Below are 13518 nucleotides of genomic sequence, written 5' to 3' on the forward strand. Positions count from 1 at the left end.
TCTTTCTTTAAAATAGCTTTATGCAGTAACAAGAAAAAGTAAGATTTTCCATGGTATGTATATCCCAGTTCTTTTCTTTAAAGGAACAACTTAGAAATTATTGGCAACAAAATTATCCACCATGTAAGCAGAAATTTCATATAAAACTAGTGGGCCTAAGAACTGAAGGGGCATGTGAGTTACAGATGCTGAAGTGTGGAGCATCTGTAAACTCACCACAATTTACATACTATATGCATTCATCCTGCACCTCCTTGCATACATAATCATCTTTTATGTACATTCTAATATATGAAGAGCTTTATTTCCCAGTATATCCCACCCCCCTGCCCCCAAATAATAAGTTGCACTTGTTGTAAATGACCCGTGAACAATATTTTAAGGGCAGCTGGACACAGAGCTAGTTTGCTATCACCTTGATTATCACTGAGGAATAGCCAAAATACATTTTACTGGTGGTGTTTTTGGTTTTGATAATCTGCTTTTTTTTCAGAATTTATTGGTCTTCAAGTACATGACTCTTCTGTATTTGAAATGTGATGTGTCCTGGTTCTCAGTGTTGACTACATGCCTGGATATCGATGACCAGTGGATATGCCTGCCTATGTTTTCAGAATTTTGACAGAGTGGATATAATTTTCCTTGAGAAAGCAAGCCATCTCTCTTGCGATAGATTAAATGATAATTCGTACATTTTCAGTTTTTAATTTCCTTCCAAATCTTGATGGTTAAATTCTTCATATCCTACAGTCAGTAACTCAGAATTTCTTTTCCTGGTTACCTGGAAGAGAAATAGTTTTAAGAGATTAAAAAATGTCACCCAAGGTCAAACCAATGGTTCATTCCAATATTACCTCTGCTGGTAGATGAGATAATATGCTTGCCATTTAGGATATATTCTTTGAAAGGTGGGAAAGATTCCTAACTTTACAACCTACTAAGAATTCTTAAACCTACTATTCTTCTTAAATCTTCTCAGACTGAATCAATCTCTTGAAGCAGGAATGGCAAATTATTTGTGAGTCAAAGTCAACATGTTCCCTTCCAACCATAGCAGACATCATTACTCTAAGCTGCTTCCTCATTTGAAATGTGGTTCCTAATTCTACCTGGTACTTCCAGATTCAGTTGGTGTATACTTCATCCTGGGCATTTTATTAATATCAGATCCTGTGTCCTATTGTCATTTTATGGCCCAAGTCTGAACCTTTTCTGTCTTCTCAATTTTCTTTGTTTCAGGAAGTCAAAATGGCACACATTATTCCTTGTGTGCACTTGGACACATGAACTTATGATTAGCGTTTGGTGTAATGGCCTCAGTATCCTTCTGGAGTGTATGTTGACCGTAATGACTAGTTTCAATTGCAAACTTTGCCATGTTTGTTTCCATCGAGCACTATATATAGAGACCTCAGGTAGAGTGGACACTGGCTGATTATCACTCTTTTTTACCATCAAAGACTAGTTATAATTTTTGAAACTAGGTAATTTTAGGCTAAAAATTGTCAAAGGTATTTTTCCAAAAGTTATTTAAAAAGCTCTATGTAGGCTATATCTAACCTGCTTATTAGATAAGTTATTTCCCTTTGTAAAATAAAATTTAGTCAAAAAAGTTGATTGAATGGATGAGTATTTTGAAAGAGACATCTAGGACACTGGAAGGAACATTTATCTGAGGATGAACTTTTAGGAAATTTTGAGGTTACTCATTGTTCACAAATCATGTTTCTTCATATTTTTGCTTTAGCTGATTATTTGAAATAAAAACACTTTATAAGAATATATACATATATACATACATAATATACATATACATGTATATATAGACTATATATAATATATATACATGTACATAGATAATTACATATACATATATATAATATATATATGTCTATATATATAATTACTCAGTTCCAGGAATATAAATCATTATGAGAAATTCAGTGTTGTTGAAATGCATTTGATAAATTGCATGTATATTTTTAAAGAAAAGGTTAGGGATATTATAAAATACTTGGATTTTTTCTGTTATTTTATTGTTTTGTCTACACATTTCAGTTAGTGCCAGCCCCTGTCTCTATACATTTTGTACCAGGAAATGCCTTTTTCCCTCTTAAAATACTAAATAAAAAAGCTTGGCAAATAAAGGAAAACTGCTTTTTCTTATCTCTATTTAAGAGTCAGGCCCAGAAATGTTTTTAATTTCCTTCAAAATTTATATTCAGTAATTAAAACCAACATATAAAAATGGGATTTTACCTTGTTATTTTGCTGATTTTGGAACTTTTTAACACTAGTTTCATACACTTGGTTTTTAGATTGATCTGGTGACCTGCAAAAGAAAGCAAAAACAAGATATCCTGTTTCCTGGGCTTATCAACATTAAGAGCAACCACGGCTTTCTACTATTTTAGTTCTAAAATTATTATGACAAATGAAAATAGCATATTTTTGCAGGTGCCTTCCATTAGAGTTGGAGGAGATATGCTTTGTGCACCAGCCCACCCCTGCCCCGAGTTTTGCCTTCCAGTTGGCTTACTGTTTCATGGGCAGTGGTGTCAGGAGGATTGAACAAAGCTCACGGGAAAGATGAGTGATAACTTTATCTTGCAAGAAGTAGAGTTATTTTTAAAGTCAAATTCTGAGTTATGGTTGCTGAAAAATAACTCTGTAATAATATTTTGTTCATACAGTTAAAAAAAAACTTTTTAAAAAGTTTATTTTAAAATTTGATGTATATAATTCCAGACTTTTCTATATACCTATAATTTCTGACGATACTGTAAAACATTTTGCATCTTGCTTTTTCACTCTTTACATTATAAAATGGGTGTAATATTTGTGAGATATTTTATGATATATGTTCCCTTATCAGTAAACTCAGTAAAAACTCTTTTCTTTCTCTCAACATTCTGTCCATTATAATATCAAGGAAAGGGGGAAGGAGGGTATCATTGTAGGAAGGAGGGAAACCCTGTCCGGTCCTAGTGCTTGATAGGAAGAAGGGAGAAGAGTGAGGAGAGACATGTGGTTTGAAGAGGCTGAGTAACAAGTTCCTTGTTCTCCTACCACCAGCTAAGGTAGCATTTTGGGTTCCTACTTGCCCTGGTTGGGCAAATTGGAGGCTCTAAGAATACCAGGGGTCGGGACTTCCCTGGTGGCGCAGTGGTTAAGAATCTGCCTGCCAATGCAGGGGACACGGTTCAATCCCTGGTCCGGGAGGATCCCACATGCCGGGGAGCAACTAAGCCCCTGAGCCACAACTACTGAAGCCCGCGCACCTAGAGCCCGTGCTCCGCAACAAGAGAAGCCACCGCAATGAGAAGCCCGCGCACCGCAACGGAGAGTAGCCCCTGCTCGCTGCAACTAGAGAAAGCCCGCGCACAGCAACGAAGACCCAATGCAGCCAAAAAAAAAAAAAAAAAAAAAAAAAACCTGGAGTCAGGACTAAGAGATCACAGGTGAGGGGACAATGGAAATAGAAACTTTTCAAAGGCTCTTGTAAGACAAAGAGAGCCAACCCCCGCTCTGCCATACATCCAGATACCACCTTGGAGAAGAGAGGGGAATGGGAGAGGACCTTTGAGCCTAAATATCCCAAGGGAATTGAGTTGCCTAAAGTGATTGCTTGAACTATTAATCAGTTGGAGTTCTTAAAAACTGGATTGGATTATATTAAACTCCAACCTCTCCTTCTCTTATTTCCCCTCCCCCACTATCCAGTGGAGAAAGGGCTCAAAAAGGGAAATACGACTAGATTCTCGAGGCAAAAAAAATGGACCTCCCCCTACCCTGTCCCATCTGAGGTGTAGCATGTGAGCAAACTTGTGATCTTGCTGTAGTTAAAACAAGTACTTCCATATTATTAAAACCTCCTTATAAATGTCACTTTTTATCATCATTTACTTAATCTGGCCCCTATATTTGAAATGATTTTCATTATTATAAATAGTGTCACAGAGAACACATTAGCCCTATTAAGTTAAAGGACAAAGTGAAAAATTTTAGTTCTGAAGAGGAAAAATTGTGAATAATTTACTCTGTTAGATGTAGATTTGCATTTTCTGTGTATTTATAATGGTAATTGTGATTACTGAAAGTCAAACTCATCAAGCCTAAAAAGAGATCTTTGAAAATGAAAATTTTGTTTATTCTTGGGAGAATTTTGCCAAGTAAGTTCCTAGTACAACTGATTCTATGTATAGAACATCGAAAATTGAGGGAAATGAAAAATGTATGTTCATAAATATTGAGTGGAGGAAAAGAATAGAAGGAAAAATAAAGGTGAAAATGCAGTGAATGACGATGACTTGGCCCCAGAATGAAGAACTGAACCAGCTGCAAATGCCCACTGTGTGTCAATGGCCTCATCTTCTCAGTAGGGCACTTGCCCTCAGGGTACCTTCCCCATCTCTTCCTTCACTTTCAGGTGGAATAACAGAACTGCAACCAAGTTAGTAATTCATTAGAGAGTGCTGCTTTTTGAATGTCCTCAACTGATTCCCTTCTGAGTTTAGTTTTAAGTGCCAGGTAGGGAATCAGTTTTTCCTTACAGGGCTGCCTTTTGTTTACAATTGTCACACAGCTATAATAATGCTAGCAGCTGAGCAGGTGACACCGAGGAACATCTATGTATTTCTTACCTAAATTTATTCCTGTTATCCCCATTGTATAGATGAGAATTTGAGGCTTAAAGGGGGGGGAAATGTAGCTTAAGGTTACAACTAGTTTGGGGTAGAACTCAAGTTTGAACTTGGGACTAACTTTAAAGCCTCTAATCTTTTTTTTCCTTCCAGTTTCATTGAGATATAATTGACATACAGCACTGTGTAAGTTTAAGGTGTACAGCGTAATGATTTGACTTACATACATCACGAAATGATGACCATGATAAGTTTAGTGACCATCCATCACCTCATATAGATGCAAAGTTAAAGACATAGAAAAAAAATTTTTTTTCCTTGTGGTGAGAGCTCTTAGGGTTTACTCTCTTCACAGCTTTCATGTATACCGAACAGCAGTGGTGATTCTATTTATCATGTTGTACATCACATCCATAGTACTTATCGATCTTATAACTGGAAGCTTGTACCTTTTGACTGCCTGCATCCAATTCTCCCTCCCCCACCCCGCCTCCAGTAACCGCATATCTCATCTTTCTATGATTTGTTTGTTTTTGAAGTATAATTGACCTATAACACTACATTATTTCCTATTACACAACACAGTAATTCAATATTTCTATACATTTCAAAATGATCAACATAAGTCTAGCTATGATATGTCACCATACAAAGATATTACACAGTTATTGACTATATTCCCCACAATGCACATTTCATAACTGTGGCTCATTTATTTTGCAACTGGAAATTTATACCTCTTAATCTCCCTCACCTATTTCATTCCTTCCCCCCACTCCCCTCCCCTCTGGCAACCACCCATTTGTTCTCTGTATCTATGACTCTGTTTCTGTTATATTATGTTTGTTCATTTGTTATGTTTTTTTATTTTATTTTATTTTTGTTATTTTTTAAAAAGTACTTGATCCATCACTACCATTTTCTTGTTTTAAAAAAATTAATTAGCTTATTTATTTATTTATGCTGCGTTGGGTCTTCGCTGCTGCGTGCGGGCTTTCTCTAGTTGCAGCAAGCGGGAGCTACTCTTCATTGTGGTGCACGGGCTTCTTATTGAGGTGGCTTCTCTTGTTGCGGAGCACGGGCTCTAGGCGCACCGGCTTCAGTAGTTGTGGTGCACAGGCTTAGTTGCTCCGCGGCATGTGGGATCTTCCTGGACCAGGGCTTGAACCCGTGTCCCCTGCATTGGCAGAAGGATTCTTAACCACTGCGCCACCAGGGAAGTCCCTGTTTTGTTTTTTTATATCCCACATATAAGTAAAATCATAAAGTATTTGTCTTTCTCTGAATTATTTCACTTAGCGTAATACCTTCCAAGTCCATCCATATTGCTGCAAATGGCAGGATTTCATTCTTTTTTATGGCTGAGTAATGTTCTGTTGTATATATGTATCACATCTTTATCCATTCATCTATTGATGGGCACTTAGGTTGCTTCCATATCTTGGCTACTGTGCATAATGCTGCTATGAACATCAGGGTGTATATATCTTCTCTAATTAGTGTTTTGATTTTCTTCAGATAAATACCCAGGAGTGGAATTCCTGGATCAAATGGCAGTTTAATTTTTAATTTTTTAAGGAACCTCCATACTGTTTTCTATAGTTGTTGCACCGATTTACATTCCCACCAACAGTGCACGATGGTTCCCTTTTTTCCACATCCTTGTGTGGAGCTGTTTGGGTTCATCTTGTTTGGGACCCTCTGTGCTTCCGGTATCTGAATATCCGTTTTCTTCTTCAAGTTTGGGAATTTTTATACCATAATTTCCTCAAATATATTTTTGATTTCCTTCTCTCTCTCTTCTCCTTCTGAGACCACTAAATTGCGAATGTTGGTACACTTAATGTTATCCGAGAGATCACTTAAACTGTTTTCATTTTTTAAATTTGGTTTTCTTTTTGCTGTTCTGATTTCTACTATTCTATCTTCCAGGTCACTTATGTGCTCTTCTGTATCACTTAGTCTGCTATTCATTCCTTCTAGAGTGTTTTTTATTTCAGTTATTGAATCTTTCATTTCTGATTGGGTCTTTTCTAATATTTTCTAGTTCCTTCTTAAAATTCTCACTGTGTTCATCTATTTCCTAATTCAGTTAACATTTTTATTACCAATGTTTTGAATTCTTTATCTGCTAAATTGTTTATTTCTGTTTCATTATTTTTTCATGGTTTTTTCTCTTGCTTTTTCAACTGAGACCAGTTCCTCTGCCTTTTCATCTTATTAGGGTCTTACTCAGTGATCCTTTCTTCCTTCCCTCCCCCCTTTCTTTTAAGTTACGTATGTGATGCATGACATATTCTCATTTTTAAAAATTTGGACCCCAAATCTGCTCCTTTCCATTGTTAACTGGAATGATAGCTAAATGTACTTATTATTCCATATATTTGCTATGCTTTTCCTTACATATTAGATTGAATCATACAACATTGTCAATATTTGATGATTTCTAACTGGCAAAATGGCAATGCCATACGGTTGAACCTAATATACTTATAAGTACATATTTTTGTTATTGATATATTATGTAAACAGGATCTATTATCCTGAAATTTACTTTTCTCATTTAATGAAATGTCCTGGTCTTTTCCTATGGCAGTTCCAGTAGACTATATTACCGCTTTTAACTGCCATATTCCACAGTGAATAATACACCACACTATGTACTTAACTGTTCCCTTATTGATGGGCTGTGCAATTATTTCACGATTCAAAGCAATGATACTGTGAACATTGCAAAGTGCAATGATTTTTGTAGGAATAATTGTCTAAACAATTATTTACACAGTAGAGTATCTGAGTCAAATTTAAAATTTTATAGATATTGACAAATTTCTCTTGAAAAAATGTTTTTCCAATTTATACATCCAACAGCAATGCCTGATAGAACTAGTTTTCCCTGATGTTACCCACACTGGATATTTTTGACCTTCTCTTGCCAAACTCATGAGTAACTAATGATATATCCTCATTGTTTTTAGATTTCCCTAATTACTGTGAGATTGAATACCTTTTCCTATGTTTCATGGGTCATTTGGATTTCTTCTATGAACTTGCCTCTATTTTCTTTACTCATTTTAATATTAGTATGTTTGCCTTTTATTGATGTGTAGGAGCTCTTATCAGTATGGATGTTCATCCTTTGTCTATAAGTTGTGAATATTTTTCTCCCACCTTGTTGTTTATCTGTTAATTTTATTTATGGTGTCTTTTCCCCTATGGGGAAAATGTCTTCTTGGATTGAGGTCTTATTAGGGAAGCCTTTTTTTAGCCTAATTTATAGAAATATAAAAAAATTTTTTCGTATTTTCATAGTTTCAATCTTAGGTTTGAATCTTTGATTTGAATTGGCTTGTGTGTGGTAAGAAACTAATATTTTATTTTTCTAAATGGAAGGCCAGATGTACTCTAATCATTATTGACAAGTCTATACTTTCCCTACTGATTTGAAATGCTTGTTAAAATAAATTCTTTGATATATAGGGCTTTGTTTGGGGCTTATATATGTTCTGTTGATCTATCGTCTAGGTCTGTGTCTATCTTAGTGCTTCAAATATTATTATTTTATGTATTTCTATCTTATAGAGCAGCCTCCCCACCATTGTACTTCAAGATTTTCTCTTGTACATTTTTATTTCCAGAGGAACTTTAGAACCAGAATGTCAAATTCCATAAAGAATTCTGTCAGGATTGAGATTAACTCAGAGAAAACTGACAGCATCATCATAATCTTCCCTTACCTGAATGGATACTCTGTGTTTTATGTTATTTGTTAAGAAGCTTTATAAATGTAATTTCATATGCCCCCTGCAGCAACCCAACAGGGGTTTTTTATCGGTCTCACTATCCAATGAAAAAAATGGAGGTTTAGAGAAGTTAGGAAATTTGTTGAAAGTCACCTGATTAGTAAATTGCTAAGCCAACATTTTAATCACAATTTGTCTGACTTCAGAATATTGCTTCTTAACTCTTATTGGATAATGGTCTTTAAAATGTTAATACTTTAAAGGAACAGGGTATGTTTCATCAAGAAAAGGGCTCAGTCTCTCTTGTTTCTTGACGATTGTGGAAGCAGCTAGCCACAAGTTCCCCTGGTGGGAAATTAGGGACAGCGGCCACGAGAATGAATAAGAGGACAGTGGCAAAAACAGGATGATCTAATAAAGACATGGGTCAAGGTGATCCTCGTGGAGGAAATGTTCAAGAGTGTGTGATTGGAAGCTCAGGACTGGGGAAGCTTGGGACAGGCTCAGGAGAAGACTTCTGAGGACAGAGGCCCCCCAGGCAGAGCTTGACTGGGTGACACAGGACTTGGAGAAGAATTAGGACCCATTGGGTTCCCTGCTTGTTCATAAGGCAACCTACACCCTAAAGTCTAGTTTGTGAATAGAAGGCCAATTATATCTTACTTCCTTTTCCTCCTTCTAAAGAGCTTCAGAAATGAAGGACTGATTCAACGTATAACATATCTAGAGAATGGCTTACCATGTGATCATTAAAAATGATGCTACAGGGACTTTCCTGGTGGCGCAGTGGTTGAGCATCCGCCTGCCAATGCAGGGGACATGGGTTTGAGTCCTGGTCCGGGAAGATCCCACATGCCGCGGAGCAACTAGGCCCGTGAGCCACAACTACTGAGCCTGTGTGCCGCAACTACTGAAGCCTGCGTGCCTAGAGCCTGTGCTCTGAAACAAGAGAAGCCACCGGGATGAGAAGCCCACGCACCGCAACAAAGAGTAGCCCCTGCTCACCGCAACTAGAGAAAGCCCGCGCACAGCAACGAAGACCCAACACGGCCAAAAATAAATAAATTAAATAAATAAATTAAAAAAAAATGATGCTACAGAAAATATTTAATGACATGGGAGAATGTTCTAAGTAAAAAAAGCTGACTCTAAAATAAGAAGCCAGTCTAATTCCACTTTGCTTTGGAAAATTCTATGTAAAGAAGTACATCAATTAACGTGATGAATTATACAGGCTTTTAATCTTCCTTCTCATAACTTTCTATACTTTTCAGCTTTCTTATGATGACAGCTAATGTGTCTGCAACCAGGGAAAAACTCAAATATTAGACACATAGACACCGATTAAGGTAGTAGGTCACGTGGTGTTCTGTCTTAAAGCTGATGCAGGCTCTTTTTTCTTTCCTTATTGGCCTTAATGAAATCCTGCAGAAGGGCTTAGGGCCAGTGGTTCTCAAAGTGTGGCCCTGGGACCAGCAGTAGCAGCAGCCGTACCTGGGCCCCGCACAGACCTACCGAATCACAGACAGCCTTGCAGGGCCCAGCCATGTGTGCTTTCACAAGTTCTTCGAGAGATTCTGGTGTTCACTGAAGTTTGAGAACCATGGGTTTACGGGATTGCATGAATTCATGCTAATGATGGGTGTCTCAGAAGCCTGAGTGACTAATTCTTGGGTCTGAGTGTCGCGGTGCTGGACCCACCTGCACAGCGCTCCCTTCCCCGGGGTGTCCTCACAGTCCTCTCCGGGGTCACAGGGCCCAGGGTACCCCGCTCGGCAGCGGCACTCGGCTTCCTCGGTCCACTCATTCCTCACACACTGGGCGAATTCGCCACAGGCCAGGAATTTGCAGGGGTCTGCTTGATCAGCTGTAAAAAACAGGGCAGATTTTATTGGTGCAGGGACGCCTGAGCAGTGGATCCTGCAGAAGTCAGAGACGAGGGACCACATAGATTTGCCATCACCCCACTTTGGAGTGAGTTGTACAAGAGTGAGAAGAGAGTGGAGAGAAAAGGGAACCACACATTTCTGTATCTTTGATAAATGAGTGTATAGACACACGTGATAACATATGTAGCTCCAAACATAATTATGCACACCCTGGTGTGCATCAGAATCATCTAGAGGCCTTGTTAAAACAGACTCCTGCCCCCCCCAACCAGCCTCACAGTTTCTGATGCAGGAAGTTTGAGGACAGAGAATTTGTATTTCTAAGGCACTAACAAAGGGAACATTAAAAAAATTCTCTAATGCAGATGATGTTGATGTATCTGACTTGGGGAGCACATTTCGATAGCCACTGTATTAGAGAATTAAATTTTTTTCCTGGGCATACATCTGGAAAAGACGAAAACTCTAATGCAAAAAGATACTTGCCCCCCAGTGTTCATAGCAGCACTATTTACAATAGCCAAGACATGGAAGCAACCTAAGTGTCCATCGACAGATGAATGGATAAAGAAGATGTGGTACATATATACAATGGAATACTGCTCAGCCATAAAAAGAATGAAATAATTCCATTTGCAGCAACAGGGATGGACTTAGAGATTATCATACTAAGTGAAGTAAGTCAGACAGAGAAAGACAAATATCATATGATATCACTTATATGCAGAATCTAAAAAAAATGATACAAATGAATTTATTAACAAAACAGAAATAGACTCACAGCCATAGAAAATAAACTACGGTTACCAAAGGGGAAAGGAGTGGGGAGGGATGAACTGGGAATTGGGATTAATAGATACACACTACTATATATAAAATAGATAAACAACAAGGTCCTACTATATAGCACAGGGAACTATATTCCGTATCTTGTAATAACCTGTAATGGAAAAGAATCTGAAAATATATATATATATAACTGAATCACTTTGCTGTACACCTGAAAACATGGTAAATCAAATATACTTCAAAAAATTTTTTTTGTTCATTAGGTTTTTTTAAAGGCAAGCATTTTCTGCAGAGATGAATTGATCTTATATATTTAAGATGAGGGATACCTTAGAAGTAGTAAAATAGTCAGTCATTTTTATGGACAGTTTTGAGAACTCAGGATGATTTCTTGATTTAAAAAAATCTCTTTTTCTCAGTCTCTTGTGATCCCTAAGGCCCTAATGTTAGAGGTTCTTTCCTTTGGAAAATTCAAATAGACCTCAGGTCTCTGTTCTTTTTTTGTCATCAATTGTTCTCTTTCACTCTATTCTTAATTCTGTAGGACTGCCTCAAGTTCTTTGTAAGGTGGAGTATAAATCAAGAGACTCTCAGACAGTTTAGCCCTGGAAAGCCTGTGGCCCCTGCCAGCCCCTTCCCTGTCTCTCTAGAGCTGAGCGTACTGAGCTCTCGGGCGGAGAAGCAAAAGGCCCACGTCCCCACATGCTGATGGCAGAACCAGAACAGGCCTCTGGTCCCCAGACCACTGTTCTTTTCTGCCCGGAAGGTGTCCTGTTGAATCACATCAGCCATTTACCCTTCAGATTATTTCAATAAGCACCTATTATGTGTTAGGAGCTAGAGGACAGGCCGTCGGGTGTGAAGCCACTCTTTCAAGAACGCTAGGGGACAATAAGACATATACACAGATGTTTCTACACACAAGCCCAGTATCTTGTCTAGTATAAGGGCTCTAACTATGAGGGTATGTTAGAGAAGAGCTATCTGGGAGGGGACTGTTGAACTGTGTGTCTAAAGTGGGTTGCATCTGATGTGCAACGACTAGGAAAGGCGCTCCGACAGGCTCCAGCATGAACAGAGGCACAGAGGCGGGAAAGCGACGGCCCTGTGAAGAGGGGGCAGGGGAAGCCCAGCATGGGGGAGAGCAGAGACTCGTGCACAGGAGGAAGGGAACTGAGACTGGAGAGGTACGTTCAGGCCAAGCTCCGGTGGGTCTTGAATGTCGTGCTAAGGAATGTGGACCTTACAGGCAGGTGGGAGCCATGGAGGATTTGGGGGCAGGGCAGGGCTGTGATCAGACTTGTGCTTTAGAAAATATGTAAATAGATCTTAGAAGTTTCAGAATTAGGATTGCTTCAGTGATCGTCTGGTATAGTATTTCCCAAGCGGGAACATTTGCAGAACTCAAATTGAGCAGGATTTAATAAGTTTTATGTTAAAAATAGATTTGGTGGCTAAATAAGTTTTTTAAAAAAATGTTGCATGAAATAAACATAACCGGTTTCTCTCTCTTTCCCCTGGACTCTCTCTCCCTCCAGCTGCATCCCCTTCTCTTTTTACTTTTAAACCTCTTAGACTCACTAATAAGCGAATATCTATTGCGCATCTTCGAGTGAAGGCTGTAGTCAGCCGCTTTGCCAAGTTTACTGACCACAGAAGCCCTGCAGGTGGGTGGGGGGCAGCTTGTGGGGCGAGAATTCCGCTGACCCTCGTGTTCGCTGTCCCGATCTAGCGCCTCCTTGTGGTGGAAGAGGAGAGCGAGGGGGTTAGCGAGACCAGCCCACGTGGAGGGAGGGCAAGGGCAGGTCCTTGAAAACATACCTTGGGGTCTCCCAGCAAAGTAGACCTGCTAAGTTTTTACGTAAAGTTGTATTTCTCTGCAACTTGAGGGTCCATATGGACAGCCAGGCCTGGCTAATGCGAACGGGTTTCCCTGCCTCACAGGGAAAAAGCTGGCCCTGCAACGGGATCCTTGTCACTGTTTAGAAAATGACTCAGATTTACCCTGACAACCCAGGTGTTTCATGTCCAGGGCCTGGTTTAATAAATAGCAGCTGTCAGCAACTTGACAGCCAGGACTGCAGTCCTGAAAGCAGAGGCCAGGAAGGAATAGTCAGCGCCTCCACTGCCCTCTTTCTGCAGTGGAGAAATAGATTTCACTGGGAAAGCAGACTGAAGGCACCGAGTCTACCCCTCTGAAGAGAAATAGGAAATGTGTGATAACCACGTGAGTTTCCTGTTTAAAAAAATGTTTCTGTTTTACCAATATTGCCTTCAGCCCAGCCAGGCGTAGTCTATGTCTATGTACCAGTAAAGCTGAACAGAACACAGTAAGGCAACACTGCAGAAATGAATTTTTCCAAATCTGGGGGCCATCAATCGGGTATATTTGATAAACAAATGCACCTAGTTTATAGATTACTTGATGCTCCCATGTCATCTATTTGGGACCAG

The 13518-nt window shown here is 38.9% G+C and overlaps 1 protein-coding gene across 2 annotated transcripts in view; it reads right to left on the minus strand.

Annotated features, from left to right (window-relative positions):
* Positions 1-703: 703 nt before the first annotated feature.
* IMPG1 (interphotoreceptor matrix proteoglycan 1) overlaps positions 704-13518 on the minus strand; it is a 126355-nt gene continuing 113540 nt past the window's right edge. For both annotated transcript variants that reach the window (XM_061207431.1, XM_061207430.1), the window contains 3 exons: positions 10088-10253; positions 2260-2332; positions 704-781 (listed from right to left, as the gene is read on the minus strand). In XM_061207431.1, the coding sequence (XP_061063414.1) occupies positions 704-781; positions 2260-2332; positions 10088-10253 (317 nt within the window). The remainder of the gene's footprint in view (positions 782-2259; positions 2333-10087; positions 10254-13518) is intronic.

This window comes from Eubalaena glacialis, chromosome 12 (assembly GCF_028564815.1).
Source record: "Eubalaena glacialis isolate mEubGla1 chromosome 12, mEubGla1.1.hap2.+ XY, whole genome shotgun sequence".
NCBI classification, from domain to species: domain Eukaryota; kingdom Metazoa; phylum Chordata; class Mammalia; order Artiodactyla; family Balaenidae; genus Eubalaena; species Eubalaena glacialis.